This window comes from Melanerpes formicivorus, unplaced genomic scaffold, assembly GCF_026170545.1.
Source record: "Melanerpes formicivorus ecotype bairdi unplaced genomic scaffold, bMelFor1.0.p_v2 SCAF_48, whole genome shotgun sequence".
In the NCBI taxonomy this organism is placed as follows: domain Eukaryota; kingdom Metazoa; phylum Chordata; class Aves; order Piciformes; family Picidae; genus Melanerpes; species Melanerpes formicivorus.
Genome location: NW_027142400.1, coordinates 4392847 through 4418578, shown reverse-complemented (window position 1 = coordinate 4418578; position 25732 = coordinate 4392847). Strand labels below are relative to the sequence as shown.

General features: G+C 40.7%; 1 protein-coding gene across 2 annotated transcripts; it reads right to left on the bottom strand.

Moving 5' to 3' along the window:
• Window positions 1–2974: 2974 nt before the first annotated feature.
• On the bottom strand, window positions 2975–12245 carry LOC137452095 (nutritionally-regulated adipose and cardiac-enriched protein-like). 2 transcript variants are annotated; one of them, XM_068160249.1, is made up of 4 exons: window positions 12071–12245; window positions 9268–9394; window positions 7542–7568; window positions 2975–4807 (listed from the first exon to the last, which is right to left on the bottom strand). In XM_068160249.1, exons 1-4 carry the CDS (start codon window positions 12155–12157, stop codon window positions 4605–4607), a joined length of 444 nt encoding a protein of 147 aa, XP_068016350.1. In that variant the 5' UTR covers window positions 12158–12245; the 3' UTR covers window positions 2975–4604. The 2 variants fall into 2 exon arrangements, with proteins under 2 accessions (XP_068016350.1, XP_068016351.1); XM_068160250.1 differs by having other exon boundaries at window positions 2975–4804.
• Window positions 12246–25732: the final 13487 nt, after the last annotated feature.

Genomic DNA, 25732 nt, shown 5'->3' with positions numbered 1-25732 from the left:
TTGTTACAATGTAAGATAAAAAAATTGTTCTCAAAGGCAGTGGTTGCATCTTAGTTTGTGTACCCCTTCCCCAGAATCACTACGCTCCATGGTCAAGGATACTCACAGATTCACAGATTGCACCAGGTTGAAGGGACCCTCAAAGGTCATCTTGTCCAACCCGCCTGCACTCAGCAGGGACACCCCCAACTAGATCAGGCTGCCCAGGGCCACATCAAGTCTGATCTTGAATGTCTCCAGGGATGGGGCCTCAACCACATCCCTGGCAGCCTGTTCCAGTATTTTATCACTCTCATTGCAAAGAACTTCCTCCTTATGTCCAACCTAAATCTGCCCAGATCCACTTTAAAACCATTGCCTCTCATCCTGTTGCTACAAGTCCCTTCTAAACAGTCCTTCCTCAACCTCCCTGTAGGTCCCCTTCAGGTATTGAAATGCAGCTACAAGGTCTCCCTGGAGCTTTCTTTTCTTCATGCTGAATGGCTCTAATTCTTTCAGCCAACCATTACCGACCATCCTAAGCTGCCCAAGCCCTTTTTGTACAAACTTCCAGTGAAACCTAATGCCAGGGGAGGCCAGGAGAAGATGCTACCATGTCAGCATGCAGCTGAAAGGCAACCAGTTACCAAATGTAAAAGGGCTGCGTGGTCAGGTTCATTTTCTAAATGTCATCTGGTTAATTTTCTTCATGTTGCATCAGCCTACAAAATGGGCTTAGAGATTCCCAACAGCTATCCTGGAGCAAAGAATTAATAAGAAACAAGTCCACTTTATTATCCTAGAGGTTCCTGAGTTACTCCTTGAGGGTAGCTGGTAATAGTCTTTCTAGTCACATGCTGCTGACCCTTCTACTTGTTTTAAAGTGGCAAAAGGCAGAAATGGTAATTAAAATTGTTCCTACAGGCTTCCCCTGCTCCATTAACTTGTTTCCAGAATGGCAGAGATGAAGAGAGGTGGTTTTGGGGCCTGTCTTTTACCAGCATGTTGATAATGCTGGTAAATGACAAAACCTTTTAATGCAGTAATGTTGAGGGCATTAAAAGGTTAGTGTACAAACATCTGATGTCATCTCACTGTGTCCTTTTCTATCTACTCTAATCTTGTGGCTATGGGTATTCCTGCAAGCACAATCAGGTGCTGATGATGAGGCGACCCTGCCTGGAGAGGGTGTTGGCAGCTGCCCTCTGTTCCTGCTGCAGGAATGTACTGTATTCCCCCTAGTGTTGTGGTCTGCTGATTTCTGTTGTACATTGATTTCATACTCATTGCATAAGGGACATTAGGCAGAACTTATACCCCTAGGCTCTGTCATCAGTCCATTTTCATGCACAGACATCCCTTTTATCCCTCCTGGTTGTTTGATTCCTACCACCCTAGACACTGCTCTTGGGAAGCCCACCTACTAGCTGACTGCTTAAAAATTTGCTGCAAGAGTCAAGTCCTTCATCACTCCCTCTTTCAGGCCTTTAAACCTGAAACATGATCATTTCCAAGCTGAATTAAATAATTGTCCAGAGATGGCTGGCTGCAGGATTCTTGACTTCTAAAGTAATTCACTACACTGGTGCCAGTGTGAACTCAGGTGAGCATTTCAACCATTTGTGATAAACTGTATAGTCCTCAGGTTTTGCCTCTTTATGGATAATTCTCAGCAGTTGTACTGAAGGGAAATATTACCTACCGTGGCCAATAGAAGAATTATTTCCAACACAGCTGATTTTGTGTAAATTTAGAGCTTGTATTAGATCTTCCAAACTTAACAAGGTGTCACATCTAGAAAAACAGCATCAAAGAAGAAGGAAGAAGAAGGAGAAATCCCATTTGTCTCATAGCAGTGAGGATAGACCTGTGATGGATAAAGAATGGCAAGAAAAGTCAAAGTGGGAAAAGGGTGTGTGTAGTGGGGGAGTGTATGTGTAAGCAAAATGGATGAATGAGAAAAGAACTTCAGTGTGAGAAGGAAATAAATCAGGTAAGTCCATACTGAAGCTGTATAAATGTAAATAAATGCAGACACAGGAGTTGGGATTTTTTTTTCTCCTTTTCATAGCCTTTTGATTGACCTGCTTCCTTTACTCACACAGATACACTGGCTTTCTCAGCTTCAGTTTCTTCACCTGCATAAGGCCACCACTTTCCCAGGAATGGGATTTAGCTTTATTTACTTCAAATATTTAGACTATGTAGTGAGTTTGTTTTGGCATTCTGCAAGCTGCCACATGTCTGACTGATCATAGTAAACAATCCTGACCTGGATGGCCTTGTCAGGCCATGGTGAGACCTCAACAGATAAGTCAAGTGCTGTCTTTAGTCATGTCCGCAACTGTTACAGCCAGAACCCAGGCAGAAGCCAAGAATAGCTGTTCCTCTGCTTAATTTCCCTGAGAGCCCAAATGCAATGGCTTCTGTCACTCACACTGATAAATGTAAGCCCCAGCAAGGAGAATGTGCCTATTTTCTGTTTAAAGTAGACCTGATGGAAAGATGGTTCCATGCCTGCCTCCTGGGGAGTTGTGCAGACGTCCAAGCACACATAAGGATTTCACACTGCTTCCACAGTTTTTCCTCACAGTCCTAAGAGGAGATCTTATTTTATCTTTAACCCTTTGGCTTGTTGTAAAATTACTGAAACCAGATTGCTAACATACTGCTTTTGGTCTTGAGATTGCTAGATTTTTGTCGGCTCAGGCGTTGCTTTCTCGTTGAAATACGCCATGACTTGCAGTGACGAATCTGTCCCTGCAAAAAAGGCTCCTGTTTGAAGGGGCTAGGTACTGCATGCTAGGGAGACATTAGTCCAGACCCAAAACCTGAATGCCACTGATTTGCCAACAAGTTTCAATAGGAACATTAAAAAGATCATAAGCATAAAAAAAAAAAAAAGAAAAAAATTGCAAATGAAGTTTCAGTTCACCCATTGCCCCATTTAGGTATCAATCCAAACCTTTAAATCAAAGATTCACCAGCACACGAGTTTAAAACCTTTCCTCTTTATTACCTAAACAGCAAGGCTGAAATGGGAGAAAGGGATGGGAAACAATGGTGAAACTTACACTCTGAGCTGGGTTACCCAAGTGATTTGCTCAAAGAATCCCTGAGCTAAACACTCCTACAGCAACCTCTGCTTCTCAGGCTGGCAGCATGTCCAGTGTAATTGCTGTGGCCTTTGACATCTTAGGAGGAGCATTAAAATAGTGGTTGAAGTCACTTATTTCTATTCTGGATTGCAATTTTTTTTTTTTCTCCCCACTTGTTCTCAATCAAGTTGCCACTCTCCTCTTGAGAGAAGGCTGCATATCATGTTTGTTTATCCCCTGCCTGGTTAAAGTCCTTGAGCTGCTTGGAATAAGGTTGTTGGAGCAGAGAGGTATGGTTATTTCTCTCTCTTTTATTCTTTTTAATCATCTCTTCCATCTTTGCTACTTTTTCCTTTATCTTCTCCTTGTATTTTTATTTTTTCTTTTTCTTCAACTCTTATAGTTTTGGATGTCAGCATTATTATATAGCAAATAAACCTCTAAGCACACATCAGGTGCTACTTGACAAGACCTAAAAAGCTGACTGTGATGGTTCTGTCTAGGAAGAAACTATAGCTGAAGCTCATAAGCTTGCACTCTTGTTTTCCTCTCAGACATGCAGAGCACCATTCCACATTTATTGCAGGATCTTAATTTCCTTTGGAGAGGTGTATGCTACGGTGAGAAAATGGAGGGATAAAGGAGCTTTCCCTCTTATGCATTCACAGTCTGCATTACCATTACATAGTGCCCTGAACACCCAGGCATAAAAGCATAACCTCAGACTAAATATAAGCACTATCATAAATCTTGTAAGCTCAGCTAGTGGGGTTTATGAACTGAATCAAACCCAGAGGATTAAACTACTGATTTGGTAATTAGCCTGGGATTTGATACTGCTATTTATTATGTTAGACAAATAAACTATTTACTGCATAAATGAGTTTTCATGTTCCTTTTCACACCTGGGAATCAAGCGAAACATTAAGAAACAGCTTTTGCATATGGAGGAAACAAATATATGAAGGGAAACAAGAAAGCCATTTGCTGGAATTTTTTACTAGTAATCATTTCAGGTGTATAGACAGAGCAGCATTCCAAGCCTTTGGCCACCAGAGCAGTGTTTGTGCAATAGCTCAGCTTTATTTTAACTTTTGCAGAATGGCTCCTAGGAGGCTTGAGGAAGAAGATGGTTTGGTGTTTAACGGCTTGATCTGTAGGTCAAGAGACTTTTATTCAGAGCTAGCTGCTGCCTGCACAGATCAATGTGGTTTTCTTTCTACTTCTGCTTCTCATATCAGTAGTTTACAAACATTTTTGGGGATACATATTTGCTGTCCAGGAGTTTTTTGGGACATCAAGGCACTAGTATGATCCCCTATTAATGTGAAAAATAAAAGGAGAAAAAGTAGCTGCTGGACAGTATGCAACAGGGGTGGTTTTCTTGCTCTTTGTGGTGGATGCTCCTGTGTTTCCTGTATGTGGCTAGAGTAGACTGAGAGCTTTGTGCCATTGTGTGCTCATTAACAGTGCTCTGTAGTCACAGACCAGTAGACTGACAGTAGTGTGTCAGGCTGGAGGATATTACTACTGCCTCATAAACCAAGTCCAGCATTTCTGAGCAATGTGTCTTATCTGAAGAAAGAAGATAACAAGTCGAGATTGAAATTCTTCCAGGACTTTGACATCTTTCTTCATGATGGTGTAGTAGAGACTCACAGCAAGGATCAGCACTGCACAAAATGAGAGCCACAGGAGCATGGGCAATCCAGATGATGACCTGTCATCTACTGAACAGTGATGAAGAGAAAAAAGAAAGCATTATTTTAGTGTCATCTTAAACACTTCCCAAATCTGATCCCCTGCTGAAGCCTTTGTCCCACTTTTCTGGGAACAGCAGGGCACACTGGGCTGTGGTGTGAGTAGTTTCACAGGAACCAGTTAAGTGATAGTGACCCACACCTCTTGACAGAGGTGAGTATAAAATAGCTCATCTAATGGAACATTTAAAGAGTTTAATTATATGGAATAAGAACAGGATTACCATAACTAATGCATGATTGCAAGTTTCCATCCAGCAATTATTTTCTATGCCTTTACACTAAATGTTAAGTTAAACACTATATTAAGTTACCTCATCTAATCCTTTCATGCTCACAAAAGTTCCATAAAAGTGAGAAGATCTAGATTTCTGTTCTTTTCTCTTGTAACAGCATGTTTGGTGCTCCTGCTAATTACAGTAAGAACCAAAACATGGCTCCATTAACTGAGGCATATTTAGTAAGCTCTGGCAGGCTTAGCCTCTCTCCGAGTGCTTGGTGTGCTAATTACACTGGAATATCCTCTGCACTTGCTCTTAAGTAGGAGAACATTGTAAATATTTTTCATGCCTTTAAAGTATAGTTCATATATGTTTAAAGTGCCATAAGTCAGGCACAGTACACATGTGGAAATCAGTAGCATCCATTAAGCTTGTTGTCACCTGTGCCCCAGCACTTGCATGTATGTATCCATCCTGGGCCTCAGGGATCCAGTTTGATTCAGACCTGGCTGTTCTGTTTGACTGTACAGTCATTGCACAGTGTTATTTTATAAATAACTTTGAGTGTTAAACATGCAGCATAAAGCAAAATTCATGCCTGAATAAAAACTCACAGTGAGCAGCTATTTTCCTGCCATATGCACATAATCAATAAGGAGATAAAAATGTGGTATGTATTATTATGGGTAAAGGGCCAACATTAGCTGCAGCATATTTAAATTAGCTTCTACTATGAGCCCTGGAATACACACTAGTCAACTAAACTGTCATACAGATGTACAGAGAGAAAGGTAAAAGTCATAAAACCAAGCAAGAAGCACATAATAATGTATCAAAAAGCGTGTGGGGAAAAGGTAAAATGTTAATAGGCATTCATTTTATAGCTAACCAGAAACCAAATCAATGTCCCACAGTAGATCTGAGTGAATTATTTGCACCAAACAATTTATTCATTTGATTTTAGCCCTATGTTCTGTTTGTAAATTATTCATGAGCAAGCTTCAATTTTTATAAATGTATTTATTTGGCATTATTCCATGAATGGTTTATAGTAAGGTATTTAGCCAGGGAATTAATAACCACTTTCTGGTTTTGCAGGGATTTGTGGTTTGGGAGTTGTTATTTCTCTTGTGTGATATCCCACACTACATGAAACAGCTCTTGGCTGGATGACCACTTACCTTTCAAAGTGTGTTGATGAACATCCCTGGTAACAGTGACACTTTTCTATGAGAGTTAAACAGCTTTTCACATCAGCCCTTTTCTTTAAATTGCTTATAATAATTTGCAATCTTAACAAAAGTTACTTTCCATGTAAAACTTCTAGTTAATCTCAAAGGCAAGCTTGGCTTTCCTTATAGCTTCTGAATTAGGGAGTATGCTCAGTCCAGAACAGAAAAAAAAAAAAAATAGTGTGGGAGTATAATCCCACCTACAATATAGTGATGAATTGTGCTCACAACAGCTTCAGCACATCACTACAATTATGTCCTTAAAATTGCATTTGCTCTTTTTTATAAGACAAATAGAAAATGAATGCTAAATTTTTTAGTTTCATTGGTTGTTGGAACAGCACACTCAGCCACAGCCATGTGGGCAGAGTAAGAAAAAGGCGACTCACCTGAGAAAAAACATTACCCAGGATATAGGAAATGTTGGTTCTTTTCCTTCCCTGGACACGCATTTCCACTGTCAGCTGAGGGGTATTTCATCTTTCCTTTTCCACCTGGCTCCTTCCTCTCTCTAGTACCTAGTTCCTATTCAAATAACTGCATTAGCTGATGTTGCCATTGGTATGAGCATACAAACCTTCTGGGCAATTGTAACAGCGCTAGGGGATACGGGGACACTTGCTGGAGAGGCCTTCTGTGGCTCTGTGTGTGTGTATACATACATTTATATATGCACCCCTCTTCCCCTACTGCATTGCATACAGCAGTGGGGCTGGATATTAGCCAGGGCCCCTAGAAAAAATTGTTAAGAACATCCAGATAAATACATTCGCTTGAGGGTCTGTGAGGCCGGATGGCCTCAAACGTCCTTGCAAAAATTGTAAACACCTCATTTTTATTATTTCTACCCTGCTGCCAGCGTGCAAATGAATTGTTGCTTCCCTACTTAGGCGAGTCAGCAGGGAGAGCTATTGTTTTGCTTGGGGTGCTTTCCCTGCATATCTTAGTGAAAAACCTGCACCTATTCTATTGCCATAAAATATATTAATTATATTTAAATTAAAAATAGCTTCAGGGATTTCATATTTGTTTCCACTATTTGTCTTACTAGATGTCTTGTTTAAAATACGGCACCAGACCTCATCAGTATCTTGTGATACCTATGCTGAGAAGAAAAAGCAACAGCCACTGACAGTACAGAATGCTCTGTGTAAGGAGGATATATTTGCACAGTGCATCCCAGCAGCTGCAAAGTAAACTCATGTTAGTGCCACGGATGGCTCACAGTTATAATGTGAAACTTCAACTTACCCACTACGTAGTCACAGCAGGAAATGGCTAGAAAACAGAATGAAAATGTTACATGCCTGAAAGGGCCTCTTTGCTGCAGATGAATAAGAAAGTAAGCACCAAACAGTGTCTCTGAAATTGCCTGCTGCCTTATAGATACTGAGCTACCTCTTGCACTGCTTTTGGCTGTACAGATTTATGTCAGATGAGGATCTACCCTCAGCATGCAAACATCTAGATGTTAGGAAAGTCAGAAAAAATTAATGTATGAGTAGGTTCAGAGACACAGATTGCTGCTGTTGCAGGAAGATCAGGAGTCAGCTCTTGATAAAGAGGCCTCCCTATTCCAAATAATTTCTAGGAAGGAAAGGAGACAGACCATCAGGCTGAGAGAAGAATGAAAGTTAAGAAAGCAAAGTTCACTGTCAGATGCAACTTTCATATGACAATATCCTGGAACTGTGTGTGTTTGCAAGACATAATCCAGGACGAAAATTCCAGAGAATGGAAAAATTTCAGTGGTGCCAGCAACCTTCATCTTGCCAGCCTCTCTTAATAATATTGCCTGGACAAACAGCAAACCATCTAAATCATGGGCTATTTGCAACACAGAATACTAATTATGGGTTGGGACATTTCTCATATCTTTGTGGAAAACAGCCCTCCCTTGCAGCTCCCTGGAACTCAAGCATGGCTGTGATAAATTCAGAGCCAGTGTGGGATGAACCTGGTCCCCCCAGACTGGGCTGAGTGTGAGATTACCAGTGCTGATGTGGGTTCATGGACTCTGTCAGGGAAGTGAAGGCACTTTTGGCTCTCCTCAACAACCTTATCAAGAAACAGCTTTACCTTCCTATATTAGAAGGTACCACAAACAATGCATTGCAAAACCACTGAGGGTTCCAAGTGTTGTTCCAGAAGCTGAGTAACAGCCCAAACAAGTGGCTGACAATGAAAATTTTTACAATTCTCTCCCCTGTGTTTTTATTAACTGAGGTTATCAAACCCATAGAAATGTTAGTTTACCACCAATAAATGCAAATTTTCTGGTTGAGTAATTTTGTGCAAGTCAGAGTGAAACGACAGTTCTTGTTTGGTTATGAACTATGTGTAAAGCATGCAGAAGTGCAAATTTCTTCTAGACCTCTACTTAGGGTCACTCCCAGCTGACCTACTTGCAAATGGTTATTTTGGCCCTTGAATGAAAGACCAGAGTTTATGCTAGCTGTATCTTTTTTTGGGTTCCCTTTTTGGCAGAAATTTTTACATCCTGGCTGCTTTTAACCTCACTGGGCCAGCTAGGCTCAGTTCTTTAGTATTCTAAAGAAATATGAAAGGGCTGGCTCACTCCTTACCAGTACATCCTAGTAACCCAGAATGACATAAGTGCATTTAAATTTGGTCTGAGATACTTTTATATGAGTGGAAGCATTGTTCTGAGGTAGACATGGGGCTCAGCCAAACTCAAATTCTACAATGATCCCTGTGGGGGTTGAATCACGAGTTCACCATGAGAACAGCCCTGAGGCTGCTCTAATGTGATGCAGGAGCCTGTCTCCTCTCCGGGTTGGCAGGCAAATGGGCCAGATGTAGTTCTGCGTAACACAGAGAAAAATTGTCTGTCCTCTTCTCCATGCTGGCCTCAAAATCAAAACAACATTATCAGAAGGGAAGATGATGTGAACAGACAGGGTGGATGCTAAAAGCTAGGAATGTCATGCCAAAAGGCTTAATAGCTTGAGTGTACCATATTCAATGACTTCTTCTGACTCACGAAATCGAACTCTTCTCTCTGCTTTCCGCTTTCCCCCCCCAGCTTGGTCCACAGGCGGTCTTTTCCTCAGTATTGAAGGAGGATAGCGGCTGTCATCTGTCTAAAGAGTTGATCAAAACACAAAATACACGGCCATTCAAACTGGAGTAATGCATCTGGGTGAAACTTTAAGCTTTTGTGGCTGTGTTACCATGTCACTTGAGGCATATGATATGATATGAAACACATCTGTTTTGACATTTTTAGTCACACCATTGTAATATAGAAAGATGATCTGGATATTTCCTCATCATCATAGACCTTCAGTACTCTGAAGCTGTCTTCTCAGGGAAAGGTTGGCTAAAGTAATAGCAATGTGTTCAGAGAGGATTTCTCTAAATTGGAGGGAACAGTTACTGAAGGTAACAACCTTGGGGTAGATGGACATAAATGTGACATGAAACATATCACTGGGAGCACCTTTGAAATATTCTTCCGAGCTGAGCAGCCCTGTTCTGAATGTGGTGCTGCCACTTCAACAACTGAGACTATGAATCATAGAATCATAGAATCAATAAGGTTGGAAAAGACCTCACTCAGAGATCATCAAGCTCAACCTATCACCCAACACCTCATGACCGACTAAACCATGGCTTCAAGTGTCACGTCCAACCCTGTTTTGAACACCTTCAGGGACGTTGACTCCCCCACCTCCCTGGGCAGCACATTCCAATGGCCAATAACTCTTTCTGTGAAGAACTTTCTCCTCACCTCGAGCCTAAACTTTCCCTGGTGCAGCTTGAGAATGTGTCCTCTTGTTCTGTTGCTGGTTGCCTGGGAAAGAGACCAACCCCCCCCTGTCTACAAACTCCTTTCAGGTAGTTGTAGAGAGCAATTAGTCTTGGGTTTGAACGTTATCCTGATAGGTATGACAAGGTAATTTGTTTGCACTTTGATATTACAATTTTGTTGCTGCTCTGGGTTTTGCTTGGAAACCACTCTCAGTTTTTGATAACAGAATCAAATTGTTGTGGATTCTGCCAAACAAAACACAGACCTGCAATGACAAGAAGTTGTCCCTCTTATGCATAGGAATGCTTCCAGAGTCACCTCCTGAAAGTAAATCTAAAGCATCTTGGTTCACAGACACCCATTGTCCCCTGGAAGGAAAAAGCAGATGGAAAATTTTCTGTATTTTAAAGACCTAAGTGAGTGTCAGAGGTCCTCCACATTGTAATTTTACTTTAAGACTGAAACCATCCTCTGTCTCCTTTATCCCTCTTCCATCTCTTTCTCTGCTATGTAAAGGGTATGGTTTTAGATGGTTTATTTGCTTCTTTTGGTCACTGTCTCAGCTCTTTTTTTCCCTCTTTGTGTGTCATATCCCCACTCAGCAACTGCATGCTACTTCCTACATGTTTTTCTTTCTGCCTTTATTCTTTCAATGCCAGTTTCTTTTTCCTATTTTTGGACTCAAACACTCTTGCTCTACATCTTTTCTCTTTGGATGCTATGCCCACACTCACAATTTCACACACCCACTCCAGGGCCTGCAGAATCAGGACTAAGTCAAAATAAGTGCACTATGGGTATGTTGAACCCCAGCATACAGAGGATAAATAGGTTTCCCTGCACATCACACTCTGGATAAACTGAGAAAGGCACATTACATAGCCAGGAAGAACTGCCGTGGAATGAGAAAGGTTTTCACTTTGATATCTTCTCTTGAGGGATTTATAAAACAAATTTTCACTTAATTTATCACTGGTAAGGATGCTTTCTCTGATCTCAGGGTCATACAAGCATCCACACTGCTCTGTCTCATGATCAGGGACAGTGTGTGTTGGAGACCTATCTGTATTTTTCATTCATTAGATCAGAAGCTAGAAGACCAGAGCATAGGAAACCTGGATTCAACTTCTTTCTGAGTCCAAAGGAGTATTAACCCTGTCTCTCTCATATGCACACCCTCATGATGGGAACTATGTAGCACACGTGGGAGCAGGAAATCTCAGTCTGCCAGTGAAGTTGTCTTGTTTGGCCTCCAATAATTAAATATTTATTATGCTAAAGAAAGGAAGAACTAAAGAATGGCTTTACAGCCTGGTGTTTGGGTGCTCCCTTGGGAGTGGGAGAAGTCTGATTCTGTCCTTGCTCCAATGAATACTTAATACAAAATACTCAAATATTCATTGGAGCAGTCACTGGAAACAGTCTCCCATCTACCAGGTGAGTATCCTAATCACTCTGGTACAGGCGAACACACACATGCACACATACATCCCACTTTTTGGGATAATGAATATTCAGTTATTCTGTGTTAAATGAAACAGTTTTAGGGTGACACAGTCCAGCTTAGACTAGCAGTGGTTATAGCTTTAGCTAGGAGGGCTCATCCTGTGCCACAACCAAGAAACTGAACCTTATATTTGAAGAGATTTACAATTCCAAATGTGGCTTTTGTTTGCATGAGCTTAACAGCAGCATCCCACCAGAAGAGAAAAACATTAAATGGCCAGCTAATTGGGTAACACCTATCCAAGGAAGACCTTAAAAAGGAAGTGGTATTTACAATATTTGCTAGATTTTAGTAACTTGTGGAAATCAAAGCTACACATTGTCAGAAGAAATGATGCATTCTTGCCTCAGGCAGAAACCTGAGGTTAACATAGTGTACCAAGAGCTGGAAACCTACCAAAGTGCTAGCCAGGATATTATGTCCCTAATAACAACTCATTTGTGAAAAGCTCTGGATATAGGCCACAAGGACTCCATTGCCCATCAAAAGATTACTTACCAGCAGCTTCTCTGCACTAGGATCAGAAGATGGGGCTGGACATATTTGGAACATGTACTCTGGATGCCAACATGAAGCCTCCCACATGAAGCTGTGGTTGGAAAGCCACTTGCTCAAGAAAATGAGAAGAATCAGGGGAAAGCGTCTGGAGATCTCTCTGCAGTGAGGACTGAGCAGGCAGTGCCACCAAGCAGATGAGAGCAGCAGCAAATAACTGAAGAGTGGAAAGAAGAGTTTCCGCCCTTCACACCAGTGTTGGCTTGGGAAGGATGACGTTACTTGAAATGTACTCAGTAGCCATAAATAGCACATAGTGATAATACTGTGTGTGCAGCTGGAAATTAGGGCTTTCCTGGCAAGTGGAAAGGAACTGAATAGAGCAAATAGCAGATAAACACCTATATATTTACATGCATAAATGTGAAGTCGAGGTTGTTCTTTTTATAATGACTGCTGCTTTTCTGTGATCATGTTTGATCTCCTTTCCAGAAGCCATTTCCAGTCTCAAAAATCTTTCAAGTGGGATTGCTCTTAAGCCTTCTCACATTCAAAATATGTGGGTAAAGCCATCAGAAAATTATATAGGTGTATTGGGATCACATATATATCTCCTTCCAGTACAGTTATGGCCTCACTTTATATGTTTTACAAATTGAATCCATTATTATAGTAATAAAATGGGGATTTAATATTAGACATTCCCATAGATATTATAATAAGATTATTGATAGGAAGAGATATGATTTATAGTTTGAGAAGCTTTCACAGCCCCTTGTCAAATGCTGAATTTTGGTCATCATCAAATATACAATTTCCAGTCAGAAATACCTGCCATGGCTGGTGAAATATGGTGATTTATTGTCTCTTCAAGCACAAGCTTGAGCTTTTTCTGTTGTTCTTTCCTTGGAGCTAATTATTTATTATGACATATCTGAAGTACTCTACTTTTGTGTCATTGTCCAAGTCCTTGAATGGATTCTGACATGGCATGCTCTGACTGGCCTTTGTTTTGCATTTACCCAGTGGACTGACAGTCATGAGATGCTTACATTGGCACTGTGAATGAGAGTTCACAGCAGCTCTGTGGGCTTCACTGTTTTACCCTTCCTTTCAGAGATCTGTGGAGAGAGTTAGTAGATAGGAAGGGCTGGGATCCATCTCCCCAAAAAAGTGATTCAGCCCAATAGGGAGGGCATCTGTGCCTGATGTAGGGTCAGCAGCTTCCATGAGCCTTGCTGCCCTACCACAGCTCAACCTCTGCATGCATCTGCAGCACTATCAGTGGTTGATGTCCTCAAGCCCTTACCTTTCCAGAAGTGAAAGCAGATACAACATGGAGAACAAAAAAGCCACCTGGAGAGAGTCATCTTACCTTCTCTTTCCTGTACATTGGGGTGATGGAGGGCTTTTCCTCATGCTGCAATTGGCTCACAGTTGCCGGGTGGGTGAAACACTCTCAAAATACCCTTTGGTGTGTCCTGCAAGTGTTTCACAGAAGTTATTTTTGGATATCTATGTTGAGCTTCTGGCAGGGAGAAGTCATTCTTCAAAATTTTGTTCATAACAGATGCTAGACAAAAAGGTGACAAAGTTTTCCAAACTGTGGTCCCTAGCATCTCCTGTGGTACCTCCTTCTTCCTATTGAGATAATCACTGTCTACTATTCAATGTAAGAAGAAATTTACCTGTGTACTTCAGCCAGCAAAACTGTTAAAAATAGGAAGAGGGAAATCAAACTCTAGTCTTCATCTAACTTTGACTTTCTCTGTGATTTGTCTCATTTATTTTCAATAGTGTCATCTAGCAAGACACATAAAAAGGTCTTTTTCAACCTCTTATTCCCACTGAGAGCAGTGGTGAGCGCATGAGCTTTTAGACCTGAATGAAAAATCCTTGTTCGTATCTTTTTCACTGTAGCTGGTTTTGTTGCAAGAAAGATCTTACATTTTTCTAAACAACTGGCCAGAAAATTTTGGGGGTTTTATTTAAAACAAAACCTGAAAGAGTCAAGGGTGCTTGCTGTTTTCAAGAAGTGGACATATGGAGAAAACATTAATAATTATAAATGCCAAATAATTTTAAATGCCAGAAAACATTTCTTTTCAGTTCTAGATTCCCCTCAAATGTAAACAATTTTTCTGTTCATTTGAATAAAAAATAATTGAGCAGCTTTATAAATGTTTCCATGCAATACTGCTATCCAAGTGCTAGTAATGATTATTTCATAGTGCCACTCTCATTTTTATCCTACAATGTGTTAGTTATATTAATAATAATGGTTGTAAATGCTTGAATGATTAATAGTTACCTGAGCATTCAAGTTTTGGTGGATAAAGATGTCATAAGTTCAAATCTCATAACAGGGAGAGATCCATTTCTACTAAATGCTTTTGATTGCGGTTTAACAATCTAAAACTGGATATATATTAAAAATAAAACACAGTTTAATGCATGAAGTGAAAGCATCAAGGAAAATAACTTTATTAGCCTCTGAAATCACTGGTCATAAATAATAGTTATGATAGTGGGATAATTTCTGCTATGGAAGCTGGAAGAATTTCCTTTAACATTGCTCTTTTTTTTTAAAGTAATTTTTCATCTGAGCTTTGATCTCATTTCATGCAACATATGTCAGAAGCAGAGCCGGACAAAGAATTCATAAATGAATTATTTAGCTGATGTATGTCACCTCTATTTCTTTCAGCTAATTGTTCACAAATAGATTGTGACTTTTGTGAATGCATTCATTATTCAGATTTATTCAGTGGATAATTGCTGGGAGTAATTCTTTGTCCGTAGATTGTGCAGAAGCATTTCACTGTGAACAATAGTAAAAATCTATTCAAACTTTCAATACAAGACACTACTACTACTACTACTGATGGAGTTCTTAAACACAGACAATGTACTGCAGTCTTAATGAGCAATGGCATCATTTTCAGAAAGAACTCTACTACTTCCCTTGGTACATATGGGGGAAAAGTGAAGACATCTTTATAATCTGTGTAGTGCTGACTTTGGATGGCACACAATGTGTATGCAAATAAGTTTTTACAACAAAAGCGTTGCTTAAATGTTTGCTCAGCAGAAAAATAAAACAAGCCTGAGCAAAACATGATTGACTTCCCAGTGAATAAATATGAACAGTTCACACAAAGGAACTAACTGCATAGCCAGTATTCTCCTGCAATAGCCCAATCAAAGATATTTAGGAAATAAACACAACATGATAAAACAATTTTACACTCAGAGGGTAGCTGTGTAACCATATGAACTCTTTTTCCATTTCCTTTTGCAGGAATAAATATTCTAGACAAGCAAAGTACTTTGTAAAAGATGCCTTTGTGGGGATTCGTCTGGCCTGGTTCAATTATTTTGAAACCTAGCAATTTTCTCATATCATTGAATCTGGTTTTATTGCAAATAGGGTCATAGAAATAGTCACTCTTTGCAATAATGGACTTAGTTTATCTTAACTATTAACACTTCCCGTGGGTTTACACACACACATATATATTCAATATTTATGGATATGGGCAGTGCATATATATTAATAATGAAGCAACTTTATCTCTAACAATCTGAAAACAAAATCACGTAATACCATACAGTGTGGGGTGCAGTGGTAACTGGAAGCAGCAGATCAGGATAACAGAACAGAAAAGGAATAAATAAATTAGAAGGGAGTCTTCCATATCTTCTTCAACTTCCAGAGTGTCAGTTGAGCCTTTGTTCAATATTCCACCTTTCATGGTTCTGTGTGCTCTTGATTAATAATTTAGAGATGCAGTAAAGCACTTTTGGCAGTAAGGCACGTTTTGTGTTTGCCAAGAGTGATTTTCCACCAGTCAAGGAATACATCGGGAAATAAAAAGGTAAGTTGCCCCACAGATTAAAGTTAGCTGTGTGTCGTCCTCCTTTTTCTGCAGAAAGGTGTGGGACAGCTATGAGTTGTTGTGTGGTGCCATTTCTTCTCCTCAGACTTTCTAGGGAGGAAATCATTGTACAAATCCCAACCACATGACAACGACTGCTTCTTTGGATGGTGCATTTCCATATGTATTCCACAACCATAAGGGTCATAGCTGATCTCTGATCCGATGGTCACTCAAAAATGGGGTGTTTTTGTGGAGTTGGGGAAAAAAGGGAGATCAACAACTGAGTGAAATGGAGATAGAGCAATGAATGGGAAGATCATCTGATAACAATTTTTGTGCGTAGTCAGCTAGGCTAAAAGCATTCAATTTTCATTTCCATATATTCTTTCATTTCTGTGATGTCCAGAGATCTGTGTATTCAGGTGTGTTTTTCCACAAGAAAGAGCAGTGTGATCAGTGCAAAGTGCAGTCCCTGTGGTGCTCCATGAAGGGTCCACAAGGTTATCCTCCCATTGAGACCTTAATTTCATCCTTATATATTACTACCCTTCTCTGGAAGTTTTGATGATCACACAGATCTAAAAGCTTCCCTTTGATGCAAGTATGCAGACCTGAGGCCATTTATCGAGGAACCGCAGGCCTCGACGGCCACTCGTTGCAAAAATTGCATTAAGCAGACAGCCCTCTGATCTGGCATAACACAACTCATTTCTGAAGGAAAAGCATTGCCTTTATTTGTGGATGTAGTACGTCTTTCTGAGTGACGATCGTTTTCCTGGAGCTGTGGCACCAGTATCAAATTCAGAGCATGCAGTCATTTGTACTGGTTTTGAACTAAACTCTTTTCTAAAGCACTGAGCAGAATGTGTAGCAGTGTTTTGTGTTATGCTGAGAACATCCATGCTGCAGAGCACAGTGATTTCTGCTGTACTGGGACTGGCTAGAAATGATTTAACTCTGTTGAAGAGCCTGGTCTCAATTCATGCCTGGCATGAATCCATTGACTTATAAAAGGCATGTCTCTGTCTCCATTTCTTAAAATTGCCTCATTTATTAATGCATCTGGCTGGGTAGATGCTACAAATAACCTCAGAGTACTTGTGATGACTTATGGTAAACATACAGAGAATTTTTGGCTCCTGAAACAAACCTTCTAAATAATTACAAAATGATTCCACGTCTATTTCATAATTACACTCCTGAGAATACAGCCAAGCTATTATTTGTGATTTGACATGCATTTTTATTGTAGAAATGTCCCATAAGCCATCAGGTTTATTCCACCTGAGGTTTTCTAATTCTTTCTGTTCATCCTGCCAGTGTGGGATCTTGAGTGTAAAGCTTCTATTGATCGAATAAGAGTTACTAAGTAACCAAATGCTCGTATCTGCTGCTGGCTCACTGATGCTATATCAGCCAGTCCTGTTAACTGCGGTGTAGGAGATGGACTGGGCTGGAACGATTTCATTCTGAGTCAGCTTTTTTCACATGCTCGTCATGTTTTAGCAAAGAAAGAAAGAAAGAAAGAAAGAAAGTGTAACTGGAGCCTCTGCTTAAAGCTGCTGTTGATGTCAGAGCTCTCCTTGTCCATGAGATGAATGAATGAATTAATGAGAAGGATGAATCCACTGCCAACAGGAGCATGGCTGAGCAGGCATAAAAGAAAAAGGGAAGTGAAAAAGGCATGAAAATGATACCCCTTAGGAACAGTGAAAGTGGAATTATCTTCAGGAGTTCCATTTTAGCAGTAATCATTTTGCAGTCTTTGTTGTGTTGACTGGGGCTTTCTATAACTATTCCCCATTTCCCCAGGTTTTGGCCTGAGTAGAATTCAGGCTGGGAAGTCTGCAGGGTACAGCCTAAAAAGGGGATTAGCAGTCTTGTCTAAATCCCAGATATCAAAAGGCTCCTGTTGACTTCTGTGAGCCACTGTCCTTAATGGACTTTAGAAACCTGGTAGCTGTTAATGCCAAACTGGTTCTGAGAAGGGCAGCAGGTCCTGACAGCAACAGGAAAGGAAGAAGCCAAGGGAATAATAAAGCACCTAGATGCAGGCATCACTACATAAAATGATTTGAAGGCACTGATGTAAATACTCTCGAGTTCCATTTGCAGTGTCACCTTGGAAGGGGATTAGGTTAGATTAGTGACATGAAAGAAGAACAGAAAAATGGAAAAAAGCAAACCAAAGCATAAAAGCCCAAATGAGTAAAATATACATGACTTGGAAAGAGTTGGGATGGTGATATTGGATGATGAATAATATAAAAAGCAAGTGGCAAATCCCTCTGTCCTTGGGAGCTACTTTACATTAATGTTAAGTCTCTTAATGTCGGTATTTGTTCTGGATTTAATTTCTTGTAATTAGTATGTAAGTCTCTCTCCTCCACCTCTCCAAGCCCTGGAGGCTGGTGTTTTCAGAGTAAAAGAAGTAGGTTTAAAAAGAGTAATTGGTACAATTTCCTAAACTGGCCAAGTGTTTCTGGAGCCTACATTCAATTGTATCTCTATTTAAGCTGAGGCAAGGAAATTAAGCAAGGGAAATTTCAGGCAACATATCAAAGAATGCTTGTAGACATAAGGATATACAGAAAAGTCCGCCTGGTTATGTTTTGCACAGGCAAGATGAAGATTTATGTTTTTTTCCAAAGCAGTGCATCCTTGGGCATGACTGCAGGAGTGTCAGAGGGCCATGCTTATGCCCAGACAATTTGTGTCTTACAATGGGGTAGTTGACAGGATGAGCTTTTACCGGTGAGTGTGGAATTAGGGTCCATCTCTGATACCCCACTGGTTTGATCAGATCCTTAAAATGCAATTCCACTAAGAGGTGACTTGTTACCACCTACCTTGTAACAGTTATATCCCTCTCTCTTTTTTTCTCCTCTTTCTCATTCATTCTTATGAGAAATTTGGTCCAGCATCAGGAAATCTTTCTGCTTGAAAGAATATCTTGGTCAGAATCATCCCCACATCAACAAATGCACTTTTTCTGTTGTGGAGTATTTTCATCTGTGTATTTTTCATCATCCCAAATGTATGAGCCTTTCAATCAGTCTCCTCAATGAAACAATGGAAATTATATTGCCTTTTCTTTTAAGACTAGACAAATGCAAAGGCAAGGAATAAGATTCACCAGCCAGCTATGAAGAATTAATAGTGTCTGAAGGGAGGAGATCTGAAATTGAGCTCTTGGTCTGTCTTGTGATTCTGGCTGCATGGCTGTTCCCTGGAGGCTAAACTTCTGGGTACAAAAAGCTGGTTCGTTGTCTTGAATTCCTCTTTCATGCATTATACCTGCTCTATTAGGCATTTCTTTGAGAAGTATTGAGTCTGGAGTGCTCTTTTCCTCTCTGCCTAATGTTAGTATTTCCCACTGTGTTAGATAGCTGGGAAATAATTAGATCCCTTTTGGGACACACTGGACAAAAATACTCTTTCCAGCTCTAAATGAAGATTATGGAAAGGTAATATCATCACTGCTTCTTCCCAGAAGATGACATTTCCTGCTTCTGTGATTCCCTTGATGTTGTAGAACTGAAACACCTTTTTCTGACATTCCTGGTTTTGGCAAGCTTTGTCCCTTCTGCATGGATAGTGCCAGAGTTGGGACATAATATTAGGTTCTTTGATGGACACATTTGATAACCCAAATAAAAATGCTATTAACAAAGGATGCTATAAGACATCTTTACAGAAAAGTTGCCTTCTGTTTGATGTATTTTGTTTGTAAGTCTCTCTCTTTTATTTTTTTGTTTTGTTTTGTTTTGTTTTGTTTTGTTTGTTGAGGGGGGTGGGAGGGTGGGCTGTGTGTCCAACAGTTCTAGAAGAAAGTAAAAATACATCTGGCTGCTTCCCACTCCACAGTCAAAGATGCCATTTACTCTAATGATAGTTCTGCAAGTGAAGCCCAGGCAGGATTTCACCTCTACTGCTCACATCTATGGGAATGTAGATCTCCACTAAAAGAGCAAAACTGATTTCTGTTAGGGCACTTAGGGTCAAGCTATCTTTCAGCTTTTACACCTAAAGAATGGAAATTTGTTAATGCATGTGTAATGGCATTTTCTCTTTGGTTAAGTGAAGTAATATGAAACACAAAGACTAAGGAAAAACAGTGTTGATCTCAAAACACAGATATCAGATTTTTTATCTGACCAGTGGAATAATTTCTATTTTTCTGTGGCCAAAGTAATGTTACTGTGAGAGGCACCAACTGACTGGAAGGCCAGCACTCTGCTCTCTTGAGCTATGGCTCTGCTGGCCTCTCCCAAAAGTTCAGGTAATTTCATTTGCACATTCCCACTGTCTGGTCTAATACCACTAGTTTATTATAACTGGTGATTTTCCCATTTTGGCACCCCCAGTGCATTGATACACATTATAATCTTCTGGATAATACACTTTGCTTGCAGTACTCAAGTGAAGGTTTCTGTCTGCTTCACACTTCTCTTTTAAAATGAATTTTCCTCACATCTTTGCACACCACCACCTGTTTCCTGTTCCTAAGCCTGGTAGCCAGCCTAATCATCACCTGCTTCTCCTGCTTCGGTTCATTCAGGTCATGCTGGGTTATTTACCTTGCATTTGTCATGGTGGCAGCAAATGCACATCCTGCTAACAGAGAGTTATGGGTGATTTGAGTGTTGGGTGTCTCTTCTGTTTCAGATAGATGGGTATATTGAGAAAGGCGTGTTTTCCTGAAGCCTGCATGGTTTCCTTGAATGAAAAACTGTCCCTTGGTCACAGTTTGTACAAAAAAAAACACATCTGAGAGTAAAAGGAAAGATTTCCTCAAGCTGATCCATAGGAGCTGATGTGAACCAGCATTAGTATTGGAGAAGACCAGGCAAATGCCAGGTTAATCAAGGATGGTGGATTTGCATGAATATGACACGGTCTGTTCTGTGCTCCTCATTGCTGTTTCATGAAGGACACCTGCTGCTTCTTTGCTTTTACCAAATAGAAATCAAACACCGGTAGGCAGCCAAATGGCACTGCTTGCTTTATTCCAGGGGAGTGCAAAATAAATAAGCAATATAGATTAGGAAAAAGAAGGAGAATTTGGAGAATTTGGAGCAGATAGCACTGACAGTTTTCACCCCTACTTGTCAATTCTGAGTTGGATTTTGAGACACTGTGTAGTGGTAGAAGCGTATTGGCCTTGGAGAGAAGAAGCTAGTACATCAGTGTACCAAGCAGTTCTCAGTCCTTCAAGCCATCTGTTTACACAAGAGTTTCTTTTACAAAACCAAGCCTGAAAATATCTTGGGTTCCCAACAGTCAATTCAGTAGTAGCTCTGGCCCTAGGCATGTGAAACCAAACCCCTCCCAGAAGTAAAATAGCTGTTTCCTGAAACATATATGGAATTTTGTAAATTCAGTTACTTGCCAAAAAATTCCTGCCTGAATAATGAGCTATTCACTCTACATGCTTTATATGAGCAAAATGGAGGTTAATTCCTGTGCTTGTGAATGGCATTAGGAACAGAATATAGAGCTTTCCTGATTCACACATTAAGCAGGTCAGATGACTTTTCTGGAGTTACTATTGATCATAAATAGTATGCTAATTTTCAAAAGTCTTATTTAAGACCAGGGCTGTATAAGAGCTGGTAAAGATACTGGTAAAGAGCCAGCTCCCATCCTGAAGTTTGTGTACACTCGTAGATCATTGCCAGTTTACACCAGACTAAAGATTTGGTCCACAGTTTCCAGAGAGGATGAATATACAGTATAAGTGAAAGGAAGCCAAGAAGTCACAGCATTTTGACAGAAGCAGGTCAAGCAGTTTTACAATAGAGGTTCTCTCCACACTGACCTATGCAGGCAAGAACACAAAAGCTTTTTCAGACATACCTGTTGGTCACGATGAAAAATGTAGGCAGCATCTCATACTGACATGTCTAGCCTGGGAGGCCTGCTCAGAAAAATCCTTCATCAGAGCAGCAGCTGTCTCCTTCCCCTGAGCAAATTCCTTTAAAGCTGTCAAAGATGCTGTAATCAGACTAGGTCATCAAAACCAGTCCTCCTGAGGACTGGAAATAAGATCCAGAGATGAGCATTCAGCTACATGGGCAAGGTCTAAAACACTAAAGTTTCCATTGAAATTAAATGAAGGGACTGTAATTGCTGTGAAAGAAAAGCAAAGCAATCACTGGGAGAGCCCGAAAGCTTTCAAACTGTCTCCTGAAATGATGCTGGCTGTAAAGCAGGGATCTATGTGCTGCATAACAGAATCAAGCAGAGCAAAGGTTTTACTGGGAAACCAACTTAGATAACCACTGGAGCATTTGCCTGCGAGGCTCCTGGAGCTAAGGCAAATTTTAATTGAGATTTTGCTACATGGCTGAGTAATTTTATTACCAAGTTAAACAGAGAAGGTTAATAAAGTAATAAAAATGGATTCTTTGTCTTCTTGATTTCAAAACTTGAACCTATGGTCAATATGTTTAATAATTTGTACATAGAGTGGAACAAAGCACAGTAGTTGTGGTGACCATTAAAAGGGGACTGCTGTGCATTTGCACCCTCTCTTGAACTGGTGCTTGCATCAGCAGTTTTGCAGTTTCTGTAAATCGTTTGTCAGCAAGGAAGAGAAAATAGATCGAGTTCCTCTCTGGTACAATGTTTACTGCTGTTATTGGAGTTACATCTGGGATAAATTTGGCCTGGATTTGGCTAAACCTGGTCTTGAATAAGATTAAAGTGTATCGGTGTGTTTGATTTTAGTTGTATTTACAGTATTTTGTTTAGAATGTCTATGATTTTAGGTGATTTATTTCTGCTTGAGGAATACTATTTGCATAAATAGATCAAAATGTGTCTTTAATGCTTCTCCAGTGCTCTGCCATTACACCAGATACTGGTTCCTAGCTCTTTCCAACTGATCAAATTTAAAAACAAAAATAAATCATCACTGTGCATGATGTGAATGTTTGCATAACTGCAGGGAAAAAAAAAGAGGAATAAACACCCTCTCTCCTAGGAAAGAATAGCTGGGGTAAAATCACTGACTGAGTTTGACACTTGATGCCCTGATGGTCTAGCTAGCCCTTTGGTATTTCTTGGCTAATAGCTTCCAGGAGGAGCAGGCAGTGCCCTGAGCACCATGGTGGTCAGGACTAATTTGTAGAGAGCATGCCAGGCTGCCTAAAATGAGAACAGCAGCCAGTAATCAAGAAAAGGAATTTCTGGGGTAAGAAGAAGAGAGGAAATGAAGGCAATGTGCCTCACTAAGCTTCTTAATAAAGATAGCTGGGGAGGTTGCTGAAGCACAGGAAAGGTGGAAGGTGTAGCATGTGAATCTCTATAGAAGGTAGAGACACCCCGGAGAAGTAAGGTACAGGGAAATCTAGAGCAGGCAGGAGGTGGATAGTTAGTGATATCAAGGGATTAATTTCCCATTTTTGATTGCTGCATTCATAAAAGACTCCAGGAGTGTTTCACCCATCTGGCTCTGTGCTGCTTTTCCCATTTGTCAACAGGGGAAAGTGAGACCCCAGGTTGCAAAGTGACTCACCCAAAAACATTCAACAATCCATCAACAGAGCTGAGTTCTGGGGTCAACTGATTGCTCATCCCGCCTCCTACAAAATCCCCCCCTACCAAGGACAGGTGACTGCTCCAAGATGCTTTGACCAAATGCTTCTGCAGGCAGTGATGCTCACAGCTATCCAGAGAGAGCACAGCAAGAATAATCAGGGCATAAAAGCTATGGGAAATGTTGCTATAAATCCTGTAATATCAAAGATCAACCTGTGAAAAGTTTTACAGTGAGGCAGAGCAGAATATGAAACAGGTAACAGAGAGGAATATCACAATATGTGTAAGGCCATGTACTTTCCTGACTGCTCTCAAAGAGCAAAAGCCACCAAAGACACTGTGCTTGACTGAACTGCAGGGCCTCCTCAACTGTTTATCCTGGTGAAGGATTATTTATCAGCCCAGTCAACTGGCTGAAGCTCAGCTGAAAAACCACAGTGCCAAAAGCACAGGGGATGGAGCCAGTGCAATAAACACAAGGCTGCCCTGATTTTTTCTATTTCATGTCTAATTATATATATGTTCAGAATTCCTGAGACTCAATTATAACCTTAAAGTTATTTTTTCCATCCTCTAAGGCTTTGTCCCTGAGTTAAACAACTAAGAACAAAGCAACAAGTATCTATCTTTACTCCTCAGCTCCCATGCTACATTATTCCTGTATCAAATCTGGCAGCTTCCAGCCTTCCCAACACTATAAATAGAGGAACTTGCAGGCATCAAAATAGCACTGACCCTCACCACAGCATTGACCTGCCTGCTTTGCAGCTCTCATCTCTCACACACAACAGCTTCTTGCCCACACACAGCAAGTGGATGGCAGGGATGGGGATTTTGTATTTTGGCTATGCCTGGCCTGTAGCCTGGGTCCATACATCACCTTGGCTTTTATACACTCTGCCCTGTGTTATGGGAGGTTGGCTGTGTTCCAGTTTGCTGCTGGAATGGGGGAACTAGGTGAAAGGGAGGAAGGAGACACTTTAATTTGACATTCCTTCACTTGGGCTGCTTATTGAATTAGTGCATGAAACTCAGCTCTTCTGTCAACATTTCATGTGATTGATTTGATATATATTTGATTGCTTTGATATATATGAATAGGCAGGCAGGCTGCAGCTGACTGTACAGACTACTGATTTAGAGAGAGACAAGCCCCCTGGATAAATTAGCACAGTCTGGTTTCCTCCAATCTGTGCTGTGTCTGGACTTCCAGCTCCAGAAACCCCTCACTGAGCACTGGGCAGCACCTCCCAGGCTTCCTGTGAGGGCTGGAATAAGAGGAAGGAACAGGGAGTTTTCCTTCCAATCAAAGATAGCCATGTTATGGGTTGATGCAGCTAAATTTGCCCTCAACTGGTTTTGAATAACCAGGTGGATTCAAAGTGCTCTTAGAATTTTGCTGAGTTTTGTTAGGAGAAATTTAACCTCCTTAGTAAATGGAGTGAGTAAGCAGCCAGGAGAGCTGCAGGGGGCCATAGAGAGCAGTTATCCATCCTAAGAGCTCTAAGACAGATGACCTAATAGGCCCCTGACAAGCTTTCTCAGGGGAACTGTGGTAGCTGTTTTAGATCTGTGATCTGTGAGCTTTGTGTGGCTCAGAAGACATGAACTCAGTCCTCCCTTTGTGTGCGACTGGATAGTATCATACAATCTTCAAGGTTGGAAAAGACTTTTAGGACCATCAAATCTGTCAACCCAACACTACCATGACCACTGAACCATGTCTTGAAGTACCATGATTACACGCTTTTTGAATACCTCCATGGATAGCAACTCCACCACTTCCCTGGGCAGCTTGTTCCAGTGCCTGACCGGAGTAACATCAGGAGTCAGTATCTGTGGCTTCATTGCTGCATTCACATTGGATTTGGCTGTCTTGGGAAGAGGAGGCTGTGGGAGTTCAAGTGCTCTGCCACACAGGCAGCTGGGCATGGACCAGGACTTCTGTTTTATTCCTCACCATCCTTCTCACACATGGACTGTAAATGTAGCTTCTCATCCCTCCCTCTCTTGCTCTTTCCATGCTCACCAGCCTACACTGTAAAAGCTGCAAAAGTTCCAGTTTCATTTCAACTCCTCTTGTGTTAGCAAAGTGGCAAAAATGGAGAGCAAATCCATGCTCATCTGGATGGAGTAAAAGCATAAATACTTTTTTTCCTCTGTAGGATTTCCCCCATCCCAAAAGAGTGGTGGTGTTTTGTGGTTTTTTTCCTCCCCCCCCAACAGCAAAGTCAGGATT